The 26115-nt window shown below is 39.9% G+C and overlaps 1 protein-coding gene across 1 annotated transcript; it reads left to right on the top strand.

Annotated features, from left to right (window-relative positions):
- The first annotated feature begins 39 nt into the window (after positions 1–39).
- Positions 40–25759, top strand: LONP1 (lon peptidase 1, mitochondrial). Its single transcript, XM_051971798.1, has 18 exons — positions 40–507; positions 3488–3576; positions 4566–4685; positions 6461–6695; positions 7722–7783; positions 9620–9749; positions 11370–11453; positions 13538–13758; positions 17431–17569; positions 18624–18802; positions 20337–20424; positions 21343–21465; positions 21712–21828; positions 22837–22977; positions 23353–23518; positions 24164–24372; positions 24528–24692; positions 25387–25759. The coding sequence occupies exons 1-18, from the start codon at positions 40–42 to the stop codon at positions 25549–25551; spliced, it is 2901 nt and encodes a 966-aa protein (XP_051827758.1). The 3' UTR covers positions 25552–25759.
- The last annotated feature ends 356 nt before the right edge of the window (positions 25760–26115 follow it).

The raw sequence follows: 26115 nt of genomic DNA on the forward strand, positions 1-26115 counted from the left end.
ATGACGTGAAGACGCGGGTACCCTTAGAATGAGGTGGGCATGGCGGCGGCTTCAGGCTACGTTCGCCTGTGGGGAGCCGCGAGGCGCCTAGTGTTGGCATCTGGGTCGCGGTCTCCCCAACTAGCTAACCTTGGGGGACGGGGGCGGGGGCGGGGACTGCGTGTGACCCGGCCGCCGGTGCTGCGGCCGCTGTCGAGCAGCGCGGCACCGGCCTGGGCTGCACGGGACCGGGGGCCGGGCCCTGGACCCGCGTCGCGTGGCGCGGGCGCGTGGCGGGGGCTGTGGGATGAGGCCGGCAGCCGGGGCGGCGGAGCCTATGGCGGTGACGACAGCCCCAGGGACGGCGCCGAGGATGGGGCTGGGGCCAGCGGGGCCGGGAGCGGAGGCTCCGAGGGCCCAGTCATGACGGCGCTCACGCCCATGATGATTCCGGACGTCTTCCCTCATCTGCCGCTCATCGCTGTCACCCGCAACCCCGTGTTCCCCCGTTTCATTAAGATCATCGAGGTGAGCGGCCCGCTGGCCACCCCGCCCTTCTCCCGAACCAGGCGGCCCTCTCGGGGCCTCGGTCTCTGTATCTGCCCTTTTTGGAGGAAGACGTTTCCGCTGCTTTCCTTCGAGCCGGTGGTAGAAGGAAAGAGCTGTTTGAGTTCTCTAGAAATGTGAGGTCAGGGTCTACACTCAATGTCCCCTCACTGTAAGCACAGAAACGAGATTGTCGGAACTGGAAGGGGCTTTAGAGACCAACTAAATTCATTCACTTTGTAACCCTCGACTGCCTCAGTTTATTTCTATGTAAAATAGAGACAAAAGTAGCGCCAATCTCCCAGATTGCTATGAGAGTCGAGAAATAAGAATTGCAAGGTGCCTGGGCACACCGTATTGTGGTGTTAAATTTTAGTTGTTGCTGTCTAGACCCACTCCCTCCTTTTAAAGGTGGGGAAAATATATCCAGAATAGGAAAGCCCTTTGCCCAAAAACATGGTAGATGCATAATCAGAAGTTCGGTCCAGGTGTATCGACGCCTGATCCTGTGTTCTTTCCTTTACCTCTCAACTGTCTTTATTCAAACCTAATCTAAAGGGACCCAGACCAGGGGAAGGCTTGCTCAAGGCCACTGGGGTCTGCTAAAATGCAAATAGTTCAGGCAAACACCCAACCGCAGGTCCTTTCTCCCACTGCTTTCACTTTCCCCACTTGGAAAAGAAGCAAATTGGACTATGCTTGCAAATCTCCCTGGAATGGAAAGGCAGAAAATTAGTTTTGTCCTAGGTCTATCACTGGATGACCCTGTGACCTTGGAGAAATCATTGTTGTTAGGAGTTTGGTATCATGAGGGGGTCAATCATGATCTCTGATGATCTTTCCAGTTCAGCCTTCTATTTTTATAAGAGACCATCTCTTGCTGTGAGAAACTTTAATAGGAGTCTCTTTTGGCTGTGCTGTTCTTAATGGATGTTAGAGCAGGTTGCATGGATTTCTCCTTTTTTCTTCTATCCCCATCAAGTCTTGACAGATAGGGATAAAATAAACATCCAGGATAGCTCTGAAAGAAAAAATATTAAATTTCAATAGGGGTTAGAGGAGGCTGGGCAAAATGGAGGAAATTCTTGTCAGGTAGCTAAATCTTATTCTTCCTTTCCCCTTTACTTGCTGATTGCACATAAATGACCTGTGTCCTCCCTGCTCCAGTATACCAATAAAGAAAATTTCCCCCCAAATATATGAACATGAACCCTTGGATAGTCTGTTGCACACTTCTGCCTTGGAGTTCCCATTTTGATTTTTTCAATAGTAAATTTGTTCTTGGATATCTCACCAAACTTTCCATTGTCTCTCCAGAGCCTTACCTACCCTTAGTATCTTTAGTTAAACTACCAGGTAACCTTGTCAGGCTTTGTTTCTAATTAAGCCATCTTGACCCAGAAATCTGAGGTTTGAGATGATCAAGTTATAGTCTAGACTGAGGAGTGTATAGGAGCCAGTCACAAACACTGAATGCAAAGCTTACCTGCAGTTAGAGAACACTGGACTTGGGAGTCAGCAAGTGTGAATTCAAATACTGGCTCTACACTTGAGTCTTTACTTAAAATGTAGCTGCTTTCTTATCTGGGAAATGGGATTAATGGTTGTACTAAAGAACCCACTCTGTTGTGTGGCTTGGGTTTGGACTCATTTAGTGGATTGTGAGCATTTGAAAACTCATTCTACCTAATTGGAAAAGTTTCACATTTGGGCCTGGTAGTCTATGTAGACAATCAGCCGAATTTTTTCAGCCTGAATTTCAATTGGAGAAAGTGTCTTATAAAATTGTACAAGGGTTGCAGTCATGGAAATAGTGTGTTCACGCTGGTGAAATTGTAGTTCCTTGAAGTAATATTTGTACTACCTACCTTATAAGTGAGATTATGTATGTAAAAGTATGGAAATGTAAATAAAATGTTTTGTTGTTTAATCATAACCAGGCTTGACTCCAAAAGATTGAATTGAAAAAGCATTTCCCTTTGCGGAAATGGGGGCCATTGTTATAGAATATCACATAGAATATCACATATCATGTTTTGTTGATTGCTTTTGATTAGCTGGGTTTTTTCCTCTTGCTGGGAGGGGGAGCGAAGGCTATATAAATGATAGTTAATCAAACCGCTCCTAAAACTGGCTATTTTAAAACCTAAACATATTAAAGGGGAAGAGAAATTAGAAACTACTGACAACAGAGGGGTTTTAACTAAGACTCCCCCTCCCTCTCCAGTTAGCAATTAACACAGGAGAAAGAAGCAGGGAATGAATTAGAGCAGAGGAGTTTTCCCATTTGCTGACAAAATTAAAGGAATTCTCCATTTATTTTTAGCTCAACTACTCTTTCTGTTCATGGTTCTTGACTCTAGGGTTTGAATTGTTTGTTTGCTATCCTCCTTCCAGGATATCTATCTCCCTGACTCTTCCTCTTTGGGCAGATTGAAAACTAAACTCTGCAAAATAACTACAACTTGAAAGAAACTACGATATACATAAAAGTATAACCCTTCCCTACCATGTCATTCTTTTCTTAAGAAAGCTACAGGAAGGTCATTATCATTTATTTATTGAAGCCTCACCAAGAATGAGTCAGTCCTCTAGTTTATAGCAGTAAGTTAGAATATAGGCAAATCTTGGAAAAAACTGACATCATCCTATTTGTGTTCCATGGTCTATTGATTGCAACAACTGAGGGGAAAAAACTAGGATTAGATTTGTAATCTATTAAATTTTGTCCCTTATAAATCATTTTGCCACAAACCTTACTTCTTCTTTGACTTTTTGTTTAAAAAGGCAAAAAAAAAAAAAAAACATTTTTTCCTGTCTTTTCAAACTTATTTCAAGAAACCTGTACATAGAAAAACCATTGCACCTCTTATTAATCTTTTTATGATGCTAAGGATGCTGTCAAACTGTGTAGCTAGAGAACCTTTCCCTGTATTTCACCTTGAGGTTATTGTCATGCTAGGTTAAAAATAAGAAGTTGGTTGAGCTGCTAAGAAGGAAAGTTCGCCTTGCCCAGCCATATGCCGGTGTCTTTCTCAAGAGAGATGACAAGTAAGTGGCATTTGATTCAATTCCTTTAGTAATTATCCTGAAATGAAAAACTCCTTTTATGACTGTTATGTGTGTTAATATCCCTGGTGTAAAAGACCTTCAAGAAAATGACTTGCTGCAGGATACAGATGATAATAAGAGTTAAGAATCTAGTCCTAAAACACTGTGATTTCTTCAGATTCTTGGTATTCAGTAACTCATGGTGATTCATTGTTACCATGTTGTTGGAGTGGAAAGAAAGAAACTGAGGATAAATTTTTAAATGTTCAAAATAAAATACTTGGAGATTTAAAAAATGTGCATCCATAGGATTGCTATAAAATATAGTATACATAATGTCTACATTTATCTTAATTTCAAGGAAATTTAATTAGAAGATTCTTTCCAATAGCATTATAAAAATGGCATAGCCTAATGCATGACTTTTTAAACCTTTTTTTCACTCATGACCCCTTTTTGCCTGAGAAATTTTACATGACCTTGAATAGATAGGTATACAAAATTATAAGCATTTACTGATTATAAATCGTAATTTTGTGACCCCACATTGTTAGAAGATCTTATATGGGGTCATGAATCACAGTTTAAAAAGCTGGGGTTCTATGGATTGTTTGACTGGGAATTGGGAATCTTAAATTTTGTGCCATCTTGGTCCTTCACCTATTAAGTCATGTAGGACCAAAAACATCACATTAGCATTTTTATCACAGTAGGTGTTTGGAGGAGCCAGTACTTGGTAAATATCTTTTTGTTTATAATGGAACGCTGGTCATGTCCTTTTAAGATGGGAAGTTCTCTTAGGCACAACAGAACTAAAAAGGATTTGTGAATAAATGTAATTCTTAGTCTTGATGTTTTCTTAGTATTTACTAGTCAATAAACAAAGTCATTGCTTTAGTCATTCTGATTTAACAATCCTCTCTCCTTATCCAGTCTGGATAAGATATTGAAGGGATACCCTGAAATCATTTTTTTCCCTTCCCCCCTAGCAATGAGTCTGATGTGGTTGAGAACCTGAATGAAATTTACCACACAGGAACTTTTGTCCAGATTCATGAAATGCAGGACCTCGGTGACAAGTTGCGTATGATAGTCATGGGACACAGAAGGTATGTGGGTCAGGCTCAGACATTGGTAGAATTATACTAGGGAAACTGTTCGATCAGGGTTTGATAAGTGCTATTACCTTGCCTCTAACCACTAAAATGTTAGCATCTTTTCTGGTTTGATGCAATATATTCAAATCCATTTGTACAGAGCTAGAGGCAGAAGGGGGAGGGAAGGAATTAATTCTTTTCATTATTTTTCTTCCTAAGCCTGTTCTTCTACCTCTCTCTGTAGCATTGCTATTCACCCAGATTCCCTTGTTTGTGACCTTGGGGTTATTTCTGACTCTAATTTACTTAAGTGGACAGTTCCTAAGTCTCAACACTGCATATTTTCTCTTAACTATCTCCAGTATCTAGGATGCGCTTCCTCTTGATCCTCAACAGATTTCCCTGGTTTCTTTTTATGTCCTAACTATAATTCTATTTTCAGGAAGTCGTTCCCAACCCTTCTTTAATTCTAGTACTTCCCTCTGTTAATTTTTTCCTATTTGTCCTGTATGTAGTTTCATTTGTACTTACATATGTTTGTTGTCTCCTTCATTAGATTGTGAGTCTTTTGAGAGCAAGAAGTGTCTTTTGTATTTAATATCTTCAGTGCTTAGTACTGTGTCTAGCACATAGGCCCTTAATAATTACTTACTAACTCACTATTGATTGTCTCCCCAACCTCACTCCTTTCCCCTCTCTTTTCCCACTTCCCCTAGACTAGACTCTGTATTAGACCATTACATTATCATAGACTTGAAACTTTACCCTTCTGACCTTCTACTAAACTATCCTGTGATCTACTGTCAGACTAATCTTTCTTTTATATAGTTCTGAGCTTGTAAATTTCTCTGCTTAAAAATCTTAAATGACTCAAGACCTAAAAAGTTTGTGTATCTTTGTTTCCCATTCAAGGCCATTTCCCACTCTTACCTTTCAAGCCTTATCTTGTATGACTCATTTAAAAGTATTTTATGCTTTAGTCAAGTTGAACTCCTCTATGAAATCTTCTGACTTCTCTTGACATCAGCCTTCAGATATTATTTGTTTTGTAACACTGAAACGCACCTTTATGATTATTATATCTATATCGGTGATTTTTCTCCATTACTAGAGTATGAGCTCCTTAAAAACAGGAACTTAATTTTGCATTTCCCTCTGTATTTAGGATTTTGCATTTTCCTTCTTGCTGCATATAGTATTGCTTAATATTATTGTCATATGTTGATAAGAGTACATAAATCAATGATTAAGTACCCATTTATTAGGGCCTTCTACATGTAGGGCATTGGGCTTGGTAGTTTGAAAATAATAATTATTGTCCTCATGGAATTCAATTAAATTACTTGTGTATTAAAGTGGTATAGTTCTTGACATGCTTGGCTAATGAAGAAACTTTGCAATAACCAACTTTGGAATAACCTCATTTCTCATACATCTCATACGAGTGTGAGATTCCCAGAGACTGGTGGCCTTAGGCAACAAAAAATGGTATAGAGGAGAATGGGTTTACCTTATCTTCATATCTTCCTATAAATCCTATTTCCTCTAATAATTTTTACATTTTTTTGTGCCTAGGGTCAATTTCACAGAATTTGTATTTTTGAAATCTCATTCTAGTGTCGGCATTGTAACCATAATTTGGTTCAATGTATCCTAAAATTCAGTAGAAAATCTTTGACCATTTTAATCTTTAGAGAGAAGAAATGGGAACCTGTTCTGTTATAAATGTGATTGAATTGGCTTACCCATTGAACTTAACACATCTCTGTGGTGTGGTTTTCCTACAGGATTCGCATAAACAAACAACTAGATGTGGAACCTGAAGAACTGGAACTTGAAAATAAACAAAAAACGAGAAGAAAACCCAAGCGAGCCAAAAAAGAGGCTGAGGAAGAACAAGGTGCCAAGGACCAAGTGGTGGAGTTGGTGATAGAACCTGCCACCAGTTCTCCAGATGAAGTACTCATGGTAGAAGTGGAAAATGTAGTTCATGAGGACTTCCAAGTTACTGAGGAAGTGAAAGTAAGTCCAGGACCCATTTCTCCAGCATCCTTTCTTTGTGTCCCAAAGAGTCTTACACGTAGCATCAAAATAACCTGAGTGTAGTGCATGTGTAGTGCATGCTCACATGACATGTGTAGTTAAATCTTCAGAGCCTTTTCCTCCGTGTTGTGTCTTATGCTCTTTTGCCTTGAAGTTGGAATTGAGGAAACAATGTTTCAACTTGTCCCCAGGTTACTGTCTCTGGCCAAGGACTTTTTGGCTTCCATCTGGGAGAGCAATTTCTTTTAATTATATAAGCATTTTTAAAGCTTCTATATACAAATGCTGTTTCAGGCCCTAGGCTACACAGAAATAAGACAGTATCCCTACCCATATGGGGCAAGCTAAGTGTGAAAATATAGTATGCATGTGTTGGAGAGATAAGAAGTATTGGGAAGGAGATAGAATGCAAGAGCAGATTGGGTATACCTGATTAATTTTGTCAACCTCTAGTTGACTTGCGGGAGAGAGAGAGAGAGAGAACACAATGCTGAGAATTGACCCTTTGTTGTGTGGATTTTTAGAATTTTATGTGATACCCTGGAGAAAAAAAATTTACTGAGTAGAAGTAAAGGAAGAAAAAGAACTACATCCAGAATTCCATTTCTTTGACTTAAACTATATAACATGAGGCAAATTCCTTCCTTCTCTGGGCCAAAATTATCTCAGTAAAATCAGAGAGTAAGAGAAATTCTTCCAGTTCTACTGTTCAGTGGATTAAATTACATTGATGCTATGATTAAAGATGGTGAGGTTTTGTTTTAAACCTGAAATATGGTTAGACACATATGAAGATCCTCTACTCAAGCTGATGTTTAAATTTTTGCATTTTAATGTGTTGTAGCCCTTTGCTAATAAATTCAAGAACTCTGCTTCTTGTTCTCAGTCAAGTTGCCTAACCAGTGGGGCATTGTGTGAAATTAGAGCACTACTTTCAGAGTAGAAAACTATCTCCAATGGGAGGATAACTTCAGATTTCTGATCTAGGAATGTTTCCTTTGACAGGCTCTTACTGCAGAAATTGTGAAGACAATTCGGGATATCATTGCTTTGAATCCCCTCTATAGGTATGTTACCTAGACCCTTTCTTGATTTCATTTTTCTTTTCTGTCCCATCTCAAAGTTTGTCAGCCTCTTTACCATCTGTAAACTCTACTAAAGAGCTTGCACAAGTCTGATTGTTTGGGTTGGGATTTCATTTCTGTGGCTTTATGGAGTTCCTGACTTTCTGAAAAATGACTTTTAAGAGTTCTTTTTTGGTAAAAACAAAAAATAACAACCAAAAAAAAAAACCCTACAACTCCATAATATGAGACCAAAGTGCTAAGAAGTGGTTCTGCCTGGAGGGCTGGGCTTAGGGTAGCTAAGTCTTGTCTTTGTCTCTTTTAAAGCAATCTATATATATATTTTTTAAATTTTTATTTAATAATTACATTGTATTGACAGAATCCATGCCAGGGTAATTTTTTTACAACATTATCCCTTGTACTCGTTTCTGTTCCGATTTTTCCCCTCCCTCCCTCCACCCCCTCCCCTAGATGGCAAGCAGTCCTTGCCATATATATATGTTAGATATGTTGCAGTATATCCTAGATACAATATATGTTTGCATAATTGGATTCAGAAGGTATAAATAACCCGGGAAGAAAAACAAAAATGCAGATAGTTCACATTTGTTTCCCAGTGTTCTTTCTTTGGGTGTAGCTGCTTCTGTCCATCATTTATCAATTAAAACTCAGTTAGGTCTCTTTGTCAAAGAAATCCACTTCCATCAAAATATGTCCTCATACAATATCGTTGTTGAAGTGTATAATGATCTCCTGGTTCTGCTCATTTCACTTAACATCAGTTCATGTAAGTCTCGCCAGTCCTCTCTGTATTCATCCTGCTGGTCATTTCTTACAGAACAATAATATTCCATAACATTCATATACCACAATTTACCCAGCCATTCTTCAATTGATGGGCATCCATTCATTTTCCAGTTTCTGGCCACTACAAACAGGGCTGCTACAAACATTTTGGCACATACAGGTCCCTTTCCCTTCTTTAGTATTTTTTTGGGATATAAACTCAATAGAAACACTGCTGGATCAAAGGGTATGCACAATTTGATAACTTTTGGGGTATAATTCCAGATAAAGCAATCTATATTATTGTGGAATTCCTCCATTAGTTTTTTTATTCTTGATGGAAAGGCTCTTTACTCTTTACTCTTGATGAGAACTTTAGTTTCTCTTAGGCTATGTTGGTAAATTATCATAGATTCTATCTTGAAAGTCTGAGTTAACAGGTTCGGTGATGAACTATGTCAGATTTTTGAAGACTAGAAATTCAAAACTCACAGGTAGGTACCAGGTAATGATTTTTGTTTGACCACAGCAGTTAAAGAAGATATTTATTAAAAACAACAGAAGTTATGGTCTATATGGAAGTGGTTCCCACACTGTAATTATAGAACCTTACTTCATTATTATCCTATTTAGCCTGACCAGCAGCCCAAGAGGCCAGCCCCTTTAATAGATGAGGTAGAGATGAGGCAACATTTTTATACACATGAAATTGGACTAAAATAAAGATAAGACCAATCTTGAATGAGAAAATAAGTTGCTGCATGGGGACAGAGAGGAGGATTCTCGGGGACCAGCTGTATAATTGAGCTTCTATGGTTACCTTCTTTCACTCTGTATTTTATATGTTGTATACATTGTGTCCCCTGTCAGAATGTAAGCTCCATGAGGACAGAAATGACTTTTTGTTTTTCTTTATATTCCTACTACTTAGCACAGTGCGTGGTACACAATAGGCACTTAATAAGTGTTTTTTACTTGATTGCTCTTGGGACAGCCCAAAGTACAGAATGTCACTTGCATTTGAATCTAAATTCTGCTTATTTCTTTCAGAGAATCTGTTCTTCAGATGATGCAGGCTGGGCAGAGAGTTGTGGACAATCCCATCTACCTGAGTGACATGGGGGCAGCACTGACAGGAGCTGAGTCTCAGGAGCTACAAGATGTTCTGGAAGAAACAAATGTGAGTTTGGTCTCTGAAAAAGCTCACTATTTGCACCTATCTCCTCTATATAAGACATATCTGCCTCCTGAAGCAAATAAGATGGATTTCCTCATTCTGGATATGCCTCCTGCAGAGTGCATGAGACATGGTTTTATACATGTAATATTTGTGTTTCAGTTCAATATATGGAACAAGTTTAAGTACTGAGCTTATCTGCTTTGTGCTAATCTTTGAGGTGAGAGATGGGAGTGAATACAAAGAAGTCTGAGGCTCAGACCCTGTCTTCCAGGCTCTCATGGTCTTTTGGGGGAGATAAGATTCACACATAAAGCAATTGGGAAATCAGATCGGTAGCTTATTGGGACATATTTTAGAATCTGAGTTGTGTCAAACATGAGGTTATCTTGTCTAATTATCATATGAAGCATGATTTCCCTTGAAAAAAATCACTGACCAGTGCTCATTCCCTTGTTCTCTCTTCCTCTTCCCCTGAAGTCATTCTGATGAAATGCAGATCCTTGGTCTATTTGGAAAGGAGGACATTAAGATTTAGAATTGCTCACAAGTGTTGATTCATGGAGGCAACAAACTCCTACGTCTTTTTTACAAGATCTGTTGTTTGGAAGTGCCTTCTCTAATTCCCTATGCCCTCATCCTATGTTTGTGCTTATGATTTTCGTGACACAGGCCAAGAAATTGAGGGGAGTTAGAAAAATGCTGGTTTAGATCTGACAAAGGAAAAGAGCCTTCACAGTATTAAAGTAAGTCAAAAATAGAAGGAGGCACTTTAGAAGAGTATTGGAATTCCTTGAACTAAAGCAAAAACTAAATAAATCACTTGCTAGATATACAAGAAATGAGGTTCTTATTCAGATATAGATTGGACTAGAATCCTCTTGAGTTTCCTGCCACTTCTAAAATTGTGATTGCATTGGTTTTTTGCTGCTATATCTTGTCTTTTGGTTATATTAAGCTTTCAGTCTACTACTGCTAATAATTATAAGAATAAAACACATGACAAAACACTTTAGGATTTATAAAGTGCTTTATTTACAATAACCTTGTGATGCAGCTATGTGGGTATTGGCAAACTCCATTTTGCAGGTGAGAAAACTGAGACTGAGAAAGGTTAAGGAATTATATGTAGTAAGAATCATTGCTGAGACTTAATCCCAGACTCCAGTGCTCTTTCCACTGTATTTCTTAGCCCCTTTCTCTTCAAACTCCATCCATCCCTACCATCTTCTACTCCTCTCTCTCTATCCCCCTAAGAACTTTCCTGCTAAATTCATGATTTGAGATTGCTTGGGAGAAGAGGGAGTTGCTATAATGAAACAACACTTGATTCTGCCCTCTGTGATGGGAGGAATAGAGGACCAGATGCCGTTCCTAAGCTTCCAGACGTTCGCAGTCTGATTAGGTTCCTTAGGTTCCCTATGACCAAGATGCTTCCCTTCAACATTATCAGGCCACTCTATACCAGCATACTGCACTTAATGAGTGAACCTGGAAATCTTTTGGCAGTTTTGATTTTTCCATCTTGGAATAGGGAAATCATCACCCTCTGCTGTTACTTGGTATAGGTGAGATTTTGAAAATTGGTTTGATTTTTTTTTTTTTTTTGCTCCTTATTGACAGATTCCAAAGCGACTTTACAAGGCCCTCTCTCTCCTCAAGAAGGAATTTGAGTTGAGCAAACTGCAACAGCGTCTGGGCCGAGAGGTAAGGCCTTTTTCTAGAACCTATTCTTGGGAAATAATTTTAAAGGAAAGCTGAGGGACTTCTGCAAATAAGACTCAACACTCTCTTAGCCATTAAAATGAAAATATTTTTTAAATTCTGAAAAATAACTTTAAAAAGACAGTGAGAGATTGTTCCAGTAATGTGACATATAAGACGTGTGCATTGGGAATGAACCTATAGTAGTTTTGGAAGATAGACTAGAGAGAAGGAGGCCTCACTTGTAAACATGGTATCCAAGCAAATGACTATGTGAGGAGAGGGGCAAGACTGACTTTATTTTATTTATTTATTTGTATTAAAGATTTTTATTTTGAAAACACATGCATGGATAATTTTCAACATTCATCCTTGCGTAACTTTGTTTCAAATTTTTTCCCTTCTTTCCCCATACCCTCTTTCCTAGATGGCAGATAACTAAATATATATGCAATTCTTCTATAGATATTTCCATAATTATGCTACACAAGAAATAACATTTCAAAAAGGAAAAAAATGAAAAAGAAAAAATGCAAACAACAAAAAGTGAAAATACTACTTTGTATTCCACACTTAATTGCCACAGTTATCTCTCTGAGTGCAAATGGCTCACTTCATCATAATATCATTGGAATTGGCCTTAATCATCTCATTATTGAGAAGAGACATATCCCTCAAAATTGATCATTGTATGATTTTGTTATTGCTGTGTACAATGTTCTCCTTATTCTACTTACCTCATTTAGCATCAATTCATGTAAATCTCTCCAGACTTCTCTGAAATCATCCTCCTGATTATTTCTTATAGAACAATACTATTCCGTAATATTCATATGCCATAACTTATTCAGCCATTCTCCAATTAATGGGCATAGACTCAGTTTCCAGTTTTTTGCCACTACACAAAAGAGCTGCCAAAAACATTTTTTTTTTGCCTGTGGGTCCCTTTCTCTTGCAAGACTGAGGAGCACCTTTGTTGTAATGAGTGTGTGGTGCTTCCCTCTGAATGGGAATTTTTTACAGAAATTCGTGTACAAAAAAGCCCAACTCTGAAGCCATTTAGCTTCTCTGGCCTCCAGAAGGAAACAAACAAAGACTGGAGGGAATCCCAAATAAAGAGTGGTACTTGGAAAAACTGGACTTTCCAGAGAAAGGTCCTACAAATCAGTGACTGGCCCTATGACAGTAATCCAAGCCAGCTTGCATCTCTTCTTCCCCCAAGGCTGAAACATCAAGCAAGAAGAGCTCAGTTTTCTCTAGTTTCTGTTTGGTCTCTTCTTTAATATATAACCCCACACCCAAAAGCTTTGTGATAGTAATTTATTTTCCTCTTCACCTGCAATCTCTTCCCCAAACTTGGATATTGGGCCTGAAACTACAAAGAAAATACAAAAGTACAAGAAAATACAAAATACAGAAAAGTGCTTTTTAAATTGCTTAGCACCTTGAGAGAGGAATGGCACCTGGTTTTATCAGGGTGGGCATTTCTACCTTATCAGCATAAATTGGAGTTGAGCTGCTGTGGCCAAGTTTCTGGTGAAGAGCTCTTTCAGTCCAAGCTAGGCTGGCCTTTGGATAATTAGAACCATATTGGCTTTCAACTATCATGTGGTTTTCAAGAGTACAGGATCACTGATATTAGGATGAGGTATCATAGGAAGATATTTCAGAGACAGTGGGTAAGAAAAAGATAAAGAGAAGAGGCCAAAAAAACTGTTTAAAGGATTAATTTTAGTGTTATAATAGCAACGTTTGAAGTTGAAGGTTATCAGCCTAGGCTGCATGGTGATATAGCCGTGTGCTGGTTGTAATTTGTCTCATACCTGTCTGAGCATCCTTAGAAAAAGCCATGATGGAGATAGTGGCTTTAGAAGATTCTGGCCAGTGGTCTTCTTTTTTCTGACAGTAGAATGGGGAAATCATGGGAGAGTTAGAATCTGAGGAACAATTTCTCAGTAAGGAGGCACTAAGTATTGGATGAGCTATTAACTATGAGAAGAGGAGTTCATGGTGTCTGCATGTGGCCTGATGTTCTATCCGATGCCTTCCTACCATGTTACCCAAAGGTCAGCTATTGTCTGTTGTAGGTAGAAGAGAAGATCAAGCAAACTCATCGCAAGTACCTTCTACAAGAGCAGCTTAAAATTATCAAGAAAGAGTTGGGCCTGGAGAAGGAAGACAAGGATGCCATTGAGGAGAAATTCCGAGAACGTTTAAAGGAACTCACTGTTCCCAAGCATGTCATGGATGTGATTGATGAGGAGCTGAGCAAATTGGGCTTGTTGGACAATCATTCCTCAGAGTTCAAGTTAGTAACATAACCAAGGGTTTCATAATTCCAGGAGGGTGGGGAGATAGTTTCTCCCAGAAATTTAGCAGAAAGAGATAACTTGCCATTTGAATAATACCCTGGGTAAAATGAAGGAAAGTATTATAGGAAAAAAGTCGATCTGGAGTTGACTGATTAATAATTATATCAGTTTATATGTGTGGCAGCTGCTATGTCAGCCCAAACACACAGCAAGATGTAGTGAGTTTCCCCTGGCCTTTGGTAATTATCTTGGCAAAAGTGCAGTCACAGTCTTTGCTAGGCTTGTGATAACCTTGAAATGGCCAAATTGCTTAACAGGTGAGTCTAAAACATGGACCTTAAAATCCAAGACTTTGGGGGCACTTCAGCATCCCAGGGCAAAAGTCTTAATGTCCATAGGACCCTTCTCATAGCCAAAAGTACCAATCCCAAACCTTGGTAGTAAGCAAAGTAATTCTAACCTTCGGATTTAGGATTGCTGAGAGTTAAATTTGGTGTCTTTTGTCCACTGTCCTTGGGAGGCAAAAGAGAAATCAGTTATCTCCTTTGAAATTTCAAGGACACCTTATAGCACTGTGCGTCATGCCTGAATGTTAATTATATGACTACCTCATCAGAGGGAAAGTCTGACTTTATGATAAGCAAAACACCCCACTATTCAGAACCCCCCAATATCTACAGAACCCCCCAGAATTTTGAGGGAATTCTCTGGATGTGTCCAGGGCCCAAAGGGACAGAGCAGTAACCAGTGAGGATGGTAATACATCTGATCCCCAGCCTTATCCCCTTCCCAAAGAAGTTTTAACTTTTAGGAACTTCAGTCCAAGTAGTGATTATCTTCATTAAATTGTGGGGTGCTGGGGCAGAGTCAAACCCAGGCACAACTCCTTTCCTCAAGTAGTTTAACTTTGTGACTTTAGTCACTTTGACTAAGTGACACTGGTGAATTCTCTTTTTTTTTCTTTGTTAATCTCTAGGAAAGTTACATTATCAGAAAAACAAATCAGGTGGCTCATCAAGGAGGTGAACTTGGACTGAGTGAACTAGCTACTGCCAACCCAGACCTATACATTCCCTAGATCACTTTATTGAACAGCTGGGCTCACTCACTTCAAGCCTAGATCAGAATTCAACAGCCAGTGAGACAAAAAGATTGAATTTTAGTGATACATATGTCCAAAAATAGAATTAAGCAATCTCCATAGTAGTGAAACTTCTGGCATTGGAGGTGGTCAGGGAGAGGACATTATAGTTGTGATTTATATTTATTTGAAACAGGTGTCCTCCAAGGTAAGGGTTCTTAATCTTTTTCGCCTTGGGCCTTTTTGACAATTGGGTAAAATCTTTGGACTTCTCAGAATAACATTTTAAAATCATAGATTACAAAGGAAACCAATATATCAAAATACAGTCATCAAAATATTTTTTTAAAATAAGTTCACAGATACCAGGTTAAGACCCCTATTATAAAAAAACATATTTGGATGACTTGGGCTTTACCTATAATTAACTTTCCCCTTTCCTTACCTTACATTTTTTGACTGTTTTAAAAAAAAATCTCACAATGTAAAAATTGGAAATGGTCTGAAAAAATAATTATTTAATCTAGCTGAGGGAGAAGACTTAGCAAATGAATGATGTCTTGGCTTTGAGGAAAGTGGTGTAAAATTAACATTACTATTACTGACTTGGGACTAGAATGGGTGCTTCTGGCTGTCTTGGGGCTCTTGGAGAAGGGGGGCAGGCGTGACCTGCTTCTGGCTCCCTAGTTCGTCTCTACTAATGGAAACCTTTCAGGACACTATCTTGCTTCCTATCTGAGAGAGGAGAGGAAATACACACACACACACACACACACACACACACACACACACACACACACACACGTACGTACACGTATAAGGAGCAGGATGAACACACACAATTAAGGACTGAGAAAGTAACAGGGTGTTTTCAAGGAAAAGAAAGTAGCCTCATTTGCCAAAAGGAGTTGGAGAGTATGATATGAGAAGAGTAAATGTCTTTTACTGCTCAGAAAAGAGATTGGCATTTAATTATTAAGAAATAAAGAGCCATTGAAATGTTTTTAACTTAAGAGTGACTAGAGCCCCACATATGAGGCACAATATTATGAAGATATCTAATAACTGGTCTTCTGGTAGTAAGTAGTATGAAGGCTAAATTGTATCAAGGAGGTGATAGAGGCGGGCAAACCTGTTAAAAAGGTACTATCTTTTCCCAACTTTTCCCCTGTTCCTGGTAGTAGCAGAAGGAATTGAAAGAGCAGAAATTTGAAACTTGTTGCAGGTAGGTTTGGAAGGATTTGATACTTTTATCATGAGAGCATACTGTGTCCTGAGGCATTGTCGTAGGGACACTAAGACAGAAAATGGAATCATATCTTTCCTTAAGAAACTTATTAACATTTTACTTTGGGGAAGCATAGATGAGCCATTTCTAGGATTCATGGGACACTGACAACTGGAGAAACAAATCAAGAAGGGCCATAGACCCATGTATCCAAAGCATAAAGGATATGAGGGAGAAAGTAATGTGAAATCAATTTTGAAGACAGATTATCAGATTGTAAAGGGATATAAATGCCAGACACAGTTGTGGACAGTTATCCTTTCTATCATGACTTTTCCATCAAGATTTCAATATATTCCAAGTTGGCATAAGAAATTAAGTGGAAATTTGGTGGGGAAGTTTTGTAGAAGCTGCAGAAAACCCCAGAAAATCAGAAGTGCACAAAATATTAAATATGAATAAATTATTTTATAATATCACTCCAAATTTTACAATAAGGTATTGTAAACATCCCATAAAAGAAAAAACTCAAATGTCTTCTCTGGTTCGAAGAGAAGGTCAAAAAATTTTACACACATTTTCCATATAGTGGAGGTACTATGTCCCTAACCCTCAAGATTTGCAAGGGATAGCTGTATTTTTACCCTAGGAGCAATAAGGAGCCATTTGTTCTGAGCAAGGAATTTACACTTTTCTAATTTTTAGGAAGTTTTTTCATACATCATAAACTTTCTTTGGCCAACAAGCAGAATACCCTAGATCCACTCAAAATCCTAGGCCAGAAACAGCCTGTACCCTAACCCAAAGATATCCCATCCACTGGAGAAAAACCACTGACTTGTATCTAACATTCTTATTCTAGAGATCAACAAGCCTTTATTACACAGCTGCCATATACTATATTAGTGATAAAAAGAAACAAAATATCTCTCCTCCAAGAGCTTACATGATATCAAATGAAGGACACGCAAAAACCAAATAAAAGATACATTTGGGGGTGGGGGGAGTGTTGGTAAGAGGATCAGTAATAATCTTATGTAGCATTTAAGCTCAGCTTTGAAGGAAACAGATTCTAAGAGGCTAAGGAAAGGAGAGAGTTCAAGGCATGGGGGACAGCCTGTACAAAGGCATGGACTCTCAGACATTCAAATTGAAAATACCTTTAGACTCATATTGATAACCACATTAACGTTTTCTATTGTATTTTTGTTTATTTTGTTAAATATTTGTGGGTACATTTTAATCTGGTTAGGGCTTTTCTTGAAGAATGTTGGTGTTAGGAGCCCAGAGGAGTGTTTAGTATCCTGTACTTCTAGTTTAGACTCAAAAGTTAATTGATTGGATATGTATATTATTCAGTGTCACCCGAAATTACCTGGATTGGTTGACTTCCATACCTTGGGGGAAACAAAGTGATGAGAATTTGGATCTGGCCAGAGCCAAGGAAGTCTTAGAGGAAGATCATTATGGCATGGAGGATGTAAAGAAACGCATCTTGGTAAGATCTTCTTTTCTTCTCTTTGCAGCCTCCTACTGTAACACCAACACCAGACTTCCATTTTAGAGCCTTGATTTCCTTCTCTTTTTTTTAACAGGGTTACTAAACTAAGGAGAGGGACATAGACTTAGTATACCTGGATTTCAGCAAAACATTTAACATAGTCTCTCATGCCCATCCTTGAGGACAAGGAGATAGTACAGTTAAGTGGATCAATACCTGATTGAGTAATTAGACCCAAAGAGTTGTTTTGTCATCAGTGGGTTGGAGGGAGGCCACCAACAGAGTGTCTGAGACATTGTTATCAGGGACTTGGATGACAGAGTAGCTGACTTGTTTAATATATTTGACAGATATCCAGGAGGGTTAACTAATGTATTATTTGGATAAAACTCACAAGGTGGAAATTAATAGAGATATGTGTAAAGTCCATTGGGTTAAAAAAAAAATCCAGTTTACAGATACAGAACTGGGGGGGTACGGTGTGACAAGAGTTCCCTTACAAAAATTCTGGAGGTTTTAATGGAATGCAGAGACATTTCAAGTCATTAGTTGCACTAGCTGCCTTAATAACAGCAAAATGTCAATATTAAGAGTGTTGAGAGTCCCACTGTCCTCTCCTGTGGTCAGACAAATATAGCCCATCAACTAATAAGGGGAAGGAAAGGGAATAAGTATTTATATAACACCTGTTGTGTGCTGAACACTTTTTACAAATATTTCAATTGATAACATTCATTTGGTTAATAAGCATTTATTAAACATCTACCATGCAATGTGTGTTAGATACTAAGAATATAAAATAAAAACTACTATAAGATGTAACTTAATGCTAGATAGTATGATAAAGGTGCTCGGTATAGGGAGTGAATATCATGGAAGGTATCCTGGAGGGAGGTCGAGAGTCAAGCAGTCAGGGTACTCTTGGTTGCATATGACCTAAGCCATAATCACAAGCTCTCAACCATAGCTTCAATCTTGGGAGATGGGGTGCTAGTTGTAGTATTATAAGTTTGAGTATTCCTGACCCATAATACTTCCTTCCTGTGTTCAGGAATTTATCGCTGTGAGCCAACTCCGAGGATCTACACAAGGGAAGATCCTTTGTTTCTATGGTCCTCCAGGAGTGGGCAAGACAAGCATTGCTCGATCCATTGCAAAAGCTTTGAATAGAGAATATTTCCGGTTCAGTGTCGGAGGCATGACTGATGTGGCAGAAATCAAGGGACACAGGTAACTCCCTATGGCCTGAGTCCTATGAGGGTGCTGAGAGAGAGGATCCTGTCCAAGGATCTATATCTATATCTGTCCATATTCTACTGCAAGTCTTCTCTGACCATTCCCCACCTTTGAACCTTTATGGCATTTGTGGTGTTATAATTGAATTAGACATGGTGGTGTCTCACCTGTTGAGGCCTCAGAAGGGTCATCTTGCTTCTTTAACTTTGATTTTATAGAGGAGGAAGCTGTGATTCAGAAAGGGAAGGTGATTTGTCCAAAGTCTGTTCCTGTGTCCCCCAAATGCCCATCTCTGGGCCCAGAAAAGTGTGTTTATCTTCCCTCCCTCACTGACCTTCAGGCAGATTAAGAATCTCTGAACTAGGTAGACTTTTAAAGTCCCTTCCAGCTCTGGCATTCTTTGCTCCCAAAGAAGTAGTAACTGAAAAGGGAGTTGAAGAGGATAGAGGAAAAAGAATATTACTGTGGAGGTCAGGCTTGTCCCGACTTGTCTTGATTTATGACAAAAGAACCAAGGCCTTTCGTTTGATAAGATGGCCTTTTGAGTCAATGGTGGTAAATAACTCTTTGATGAAATTTCCCAACTGACTGATGAAATGGCTGAGGGCAAAGTCCTTGAAACAACTGAACCTTGAGACTACTCTGTCCTATCACTTAATGGGATAAATCCTACTTTGTAACAATTCTTGTTTATACGGCTATTACCCATCTAGAATAAGGATGGGTTCAGTTTTAAATTTGGCAGTATAGTGGAAGGGAAAATCTGTATTTACCCTGCTGCCCATTATCAGCCTTGTGACCTGAAGTTTTTTTTTGAAGGCTCATTCTTCTCTATAAAATGGAGATCCTCTGTAAAATGCTCATCTTGCAAAATTCTTTGGAGGGAAATAAGATATTGTATGTTAAAGGTATATTTACATAAGAGATACTTGTCTTAGGTCCTCTTAACCTTTGGATGAGAATTGATTAAATCTTTTATGAACTCTCATCCAAAAATCTCTTAAGTCTTTTCATAAAGGAGAATCCTGTGGTACACACAGCTATATTTTAAAAGATTTCATTATCACTATGTCAATCATTTCATGTGCTTAAAGGCTTTGAGATTTATTAAGCATTTTTTTCCTAGGAGTCCATGAGTTAAAAGGCAGAAATTTACAAAGAAGAAACTGGGGTACAAAAAAGGCTAAAGACATTGCCCACATACACTAATTTGGGAGCCAGGATTTGAACTTGGGGCTCCTGACTCCACAGTTATTTCTGTACCTGAACTCTCCTATTTAATGGCAGAGAACCATAAATTTAAACTTTTCTTCAGTCATAGACCTCTAATAGCTAAGAAGTTAAATGGTTAATGTTGGAAACATTTGTTTTAACCTATTTTGTATATTAAATGGTTCTTTGAAATGTTTAAAAAGAGGGCCACATTTGGGCTCCTCTTTACCTATTTCGCTGATGTTGCCCAGAAATTCAGTTCAGTTCAACAAAGCTTTGTTTAAATTTTAACTTTGCTGTGGCTTCTTTTCTCTAGGAGGACTTATGTTGGAGCCATGCCAGGGAAGATCATCCAGTGTCTGAAAAAGACTAAGACGGAAAACCCCCTGATTCTAATCGATGAGGTTGTGTGTCTGCCTCTCTTGGAAAGCATTTTCTATCTCATCTATCCCAACTACTCAGAATACATGTATTGGGCCTGTGAAAATAGCCAGATGCCTAGGGGTTGCATTAGTTTAGGTTCTGCTAAGTAACTAGACAAAGTCCAAAGCCTGTGGGTAATTGCAGTGGTAACCTTACTATCAGTATTTTGGTTACATTCTGAGTCCCTGTTGTCCCTCACTAAGAGACAACTCTGATACTTTCTAAGGATCCTGGAAAAGAACCTTTCTCCCCCTTATCATTTCTTAAGAGGTCATCTTTACATGTTGGGCAGCCTTTCCCACATGTTTTGTCATAGGGAACTTGTTATCCAGGTAGTCCTTGGGGTAGAAAGCATGTGTCAGATAGTTATAACGAGGTTGTAATTTGCAGCCTAAAGGTAGCCTTAGAACCTTGGTCTGGCTTATCAGCTAGGCTGGCAGAGTTATGGACAGAGATTTCCCCCTCTTGTCAAATAGGGGTCAAAGTATGGCAATAGAGAGGAGTGTTTCTCACTTGGGTGAGGTCCTGGGTGCCATCCTAGGCTGACAAGCTTCCTGTCCCTACTATCTTCATTCTAAAGCAGTCTTGGAGTCTTTGAACTGTTTGGAGTGCTCTCCTTCTTAGAGTGAAGGGAGCTGGTTTAAGCCCCTGTGCATAATCGGCAGGGAAGATAGTGGGATGGGGCAGTTAAGAGGGTATGAAATAGGCAAACAAGTGGTGTCCAGGTTCCAACACTTACTTTATTCACCTGGTCTCTAAGCTGTCTGAGTTTCAGAGTTCTCATCTCTATCAAGGAGTTTAAGCTAGATACTCTGGTGTTCCTTTTAGTTCTAAATCATAGGGTTTGTTTCTCAGATGTGGGAAAAGGTATCAACTCAGTCTTCCACAATGTGTTGCAGGTAGATAAGATCGGGCGGGGCTACCAGGGAGACCCCTCTTCTGCATTGCTTGAGCTTCTAGATCCAGAGCAAAACTCCAACTTCCTGGACCACTATCTAGATGTCCCAGTGGATCTTTCCAAGGTACCTATTTTTCTTTTTTTTTTTTTTTTTTTTTTGCTGAGGCAATTAGAGTTAAGTGTTAAGTATCTGAGGATAGATTTGAGTTCAGGTCCTCCTGACTTGAGGGCTGGTGCTCTTTCCACTGCGCCACCTAGCTGCCCCCCTATTTATTTCAATCGTAGACCACAGGCCAAGTCCTGATGGACCCATGGCCTTGCTTAGGTTAGTATAGGGGGCCATCTGCTTTATGCGTCTGTCTTTCTCCAGGTTCTGTTCATCTGCACAGCCAATGTTATAGACACCATCCCTGAGCCCCTGAGAGACAGGATGGAGATGATCAACGTCTCTGGCTATGTGGCCCAGGAGAAACTTGCCATTGCAGAGGTGAGAAGTTCTGAGCCTTGTTCTTTCTATTGTCAGCCCATCCTATTGTGAAAACCATAGTCTTCCCCCTCTCCCACCTCCTTAGGCCTTTTCCTAGGGCCCTGGGAATCAGGATGCTGACCTCCTAGGAGTACATCTCTTATCAGTTGTCTGGTTCCTCCAGTATAGGGAAATGCATGAAATTTTGTGATCACTATCCATTTCACCAGTGGCCTCTGAGGATCCTCTTCCTCATTTAACCCCTTGTCACCTTGTATCCTTTTCCTCTTCATCTTGCTAGATATTGCAGTTAATTATATGCGAGTTGTTTGTTTTAGAGCTACCAAGAAGTGGGACAAACTGTTTCCCAAGGTTGTGGGCTCACCCTAATGGAAAACCTTTCAGCCAACAGAAAGGTTGTACAAAGGGTTCATTTATTAAGTTATAAGTCAAAGTAGATATTCCTTAAGGTTCCTGTCTGAGGTTTCAGATTCTGTATTAGCAGTGAAGTGGGAGCATTGAAAAAAGTATTCCATGAGGATTGAAGATTGTGGCTGGTCACTTTTTGCACTGTCCTGAAAAGTAAACTGAATCTGGAGTTAGAGCGGCAGCATTTAAGTTTCTATACTTTCCCATGTAACTGTTGGCTTGCGCAGGTCCCCTCACTTCTTTGGCCTCTGTGAGATGGAAATACTTTATGCCATTGTACACAAAATAAAGATGTTGAAGTGTGAGCTACTGAAAGTTAGAGGCACCATAGGAATGTAAAATTTTCGTTTCATGTGAGGCATTTAGCTTTTTACCTGGGTCCCAGACTGCTCCCTCTGATACCATTTGTGATTACTCTCTTCAGAATATCTGAAGCAGGCTTGGAGTGTGTGACCTACTTGAAGGTAGCACTATGGGCACTGAGGATACCAGCATCAATGTTCAGTGAAATGGGGGAGAAAACAGAAGAGATGGAAAGACTTTTCCCTTTCTAATTCCTCTAACACATACATTGAATTTATGAGTTGGTTTTCCTTTCAGCGTTACCTGGTCCCTCAGGCCCGAATCCTTTGTGGTCTGGATGAAAGCAAGACCAAAGTCTCATCAGACGTGTTGACCCTTCTTATCAAACAATATTGTCGAGAGAGTGGAGTCCGAAACTTGCAGAAGCAGGTTGAAAAGGTGAGCCTGGAGGTCATTCAGTTCAGCCAGTGTTGATTAAGCCTTTATTGTGTGCCAGGCACAAACAGAACAGTGTCTTATCTCGGACGGGGGGTCTGAGGAATCAGAAAAGGCCTTGTGGAGGTGGGATTGGAGCTGACCCGTAGACAGAATGACCAGAGGGAAAATGATCTAAATATTCCAGCATGAAGGAACTGCCTCCATGAGGGCACCAGGGCATGAGGTGGAGATAAGGGAGGGGGAGGGAGGGTGGAACAGAATGGTAGAGCTGGCAAATTTCTTGAGGGGAGGACTATCCCTCCTTGCATCCCAGTCCAACAAATCTGCATCAAGCCAACTGGTAAAATTCTTCCTCCCTCCCTTGCTTTTCCCCAGATGTTAAGAAAATCTGCCTACAAACTAGTCAGTGGGGAGATGGAGTTTGTGGAAATAACCCCAGAGAACCTACAGGACTTTGTAGGAAAGCCCATCTTCACTGTGGAGCGCATGTATGATGTGACACCACCAGGCGTGGTCATGGGTCTGGCATGGACAGCCATGGGTAAGATATGGAGAGATGGGACTGATGGGTAATGGCCTTCTGTGACACACCAGTTGTGTCCATTGCTGTGCCAGGAGTTGGGGAAGCTTTAGGTACCAGGGGGTTAAGGCACAAATTATAATACTTATCATCAGTGGTGGAAAGAGCTGATGTGAAGTCTGAAGTGGGATGGGTGAATGGGCAAGTTTTCTTGGAAGAGAAAATGAATAGAAATTGAAGCAATGAGGTGAGGATCACAACTGTTTTTGAGGCTACAGAACAGCATGACCAGGGAGAGGCAAGGGAGCAGTCTTATTTATGATGCTTATGGTCTAGTATAGAACTCATTGGAAGGAGGAGGGGAAGTGCTTGCTTTGAATGGAGTGTGGCAGGCCATGGAACCTAAGCAGCTCTTTGACAAGTGTTGTGGCGCTCAGTCCTGTTGCAGGTTGAGTGGATCTATATTCCTGAAGAAGGCCGGCTTTTTAGAATTTTTACCTGTACTATTGAATTATGCAGATCAAGTCCAAAACCAAGCTGCAGGAGAAAGCCATTGGATGTCTCGAGTGCAAGAGGGGGAAGAGGGGACAGTTAAGCTGCCTGCCTTGTCCTAACTGGCAGTAATTAGTTCTGACTCTGATGAAATGGTCTCTTTTTCTACCTTAGGAGGCTCTACCTTGTTCATTGAGACCTCACTACGGCGCCCCAAGGATAAAGACAGCAAAGATGGGAGCATAGAGGTGACAGGTCAGCTAGGGGAAATCATGAAAGAAAGTGCCAAGATTGCCTATACATTTGCCAGAGCATTTTTAATGCGCAAAAACCCTTCCAATGATTTCCTGTTAGCCTCACACCTCCACCTGCATGTGCCTGAGGTAAGCATACAAGCCCACTCACCCTCAGCACCTCTTGTCCTCAAACCCTTAAATTTATCTTATACTGGGAAACTTATACTTATGGCTTACTTATAGCTGGGGAAAGGAACTCAACTTTGGGCCAACCCTTAAGTCCCCTGTCCTTTTCTTCACAGGGGGCAACCCCCAAGGATGGCCCCAGCGCAGGCTGTACCATTGTCACCGCACTGCTCTCCTTGGCCATGAACCAGCCCATTAGGCAGAACGTGGCCATGACAGGAGAGGTATCTCTCACTGGCAAGATCCTTCCTGTGGGAGGCATTAAGGAGAAAACCATCGCCGTAAGTGCTTGAGAGACTGCTGAACTCAGCAATTTCTGGTTCCAATTCTTATGACCTCTCTTCCCTTTCCTGAACTTGTAAAATGGGGGATATTACTTGTACTATCTAGTCAGAGATGGAGGTGGCAAGATTATGAGCCAAAGGTTTTTAAAAACCCCATAAAAATTGCATTGATTCTCTTAAGCCATCTGGCCTAGTCTTCTGCCTTTAGACAGGTATACCCTCTTTTAATAGATGATGGAATTAAAGCCCAAAGAAGTCATTCAACACTTATTAAACACATTATGTACAAGTGCCCTATGGAGAAGAGGGAGAAATCAGTTCCAAGATCTTAATGGTAGGGTTAGAACACCTAACATTGAGTTGGGTGAGAAAAACTTGACATGTTTGTCAAGTTTTTGTTCATCTTATTCTTTTCTCCTACCCTTTCCCCATGCCCTATTATGCCAAGGCTTTTGGGGAGGAAAATGAGAAGACAGTGCTGGTACTGTCAAGCGAAATAGTCATGCTTGTTTTTTCTCATACTCAGAATCCTTCACTGGTTTCCCACTATTTAAAGGATTGTATTTAGACTTAAGGCCCTCTGCATCTTATTAATTTTCCTATCTTTTTGCTCAGTCGGGTCTAGGACAATAGACACAAATGTCAGCTGCCATTAGAACCTCATTTCTGATTTTGTTCATTATCCTTGTAGGCCAAAAGAGCAGGGGTTACCTGTGTCATCCTCCCTGCAGAAAACAAGAAAGATTACTATGACCTTGCAAGCTTCATCACCGAAGGGTTGGAAACCCACTTTGTGGAGCACTACAATGAAATCTTTGACATCGTCTTTGCTCAGGAGGAAACTGTAGAACGATGAACTTTGAAATTGTAAGGGTGGGGGAGCTTAAGCCAAATTCCAGAAGTTAGCAATGTGGACAGAAACTAGCATCACTAATGCTGCTAGGTAACCAATGAAACCCATTCATGGTGGTTTCATATATATATATATAGTTTAGTAAACAATTTAATTTAGAAAGGGCCTGTTGTGCTTGAAAATGTATTTATGATAAAAATCATTTCCAGTACTGGTATCTGGCCATCTTTTTCTTGATTACCACACATCCATTTCTCAGACTAAATTGTGCTCATCAAAACCTTCCAGTGCCAACTGAAAATGGGTACCACAGCCTATTTTTTTGGGGGGGAGGGGGGAAGATGGGGGAAATGTCATGAATATTTTTTTTTCTCCAGTGCTTAATAGTGCTTACATAGCAGATAGTAAGCACATAAATGCTTGTTTTGAACCTCATCTTGAGGCCTTTGTACACCTAAGGAGATTTCTCAAAACACCATCCTTTTGACCCATTCATTTAAAACTCAATTCAAAATAAGCCCTGGCAAAAATAGCATTCGAATGCAATTTACTTGCCATGCCCAGAAT

The sequence above is a fragment of the Antechinus flavipes genome, chromosome 1, assembly GCF_016432865.1.
Source record: "Antechinus flavipes isolate AdamAnt ecotype Samford, QLD, Australia chromosome 1, AdamAnt_v2, whole genome shotgun sequence".
Classification (NCBI taxonomy): domain Eukaryota; kingdom Metazoa; phylum Chordata; class Mammalia; order Dasyuromorphia; family Dasyuridae; genus Antechinus; species Antechinus flavipes.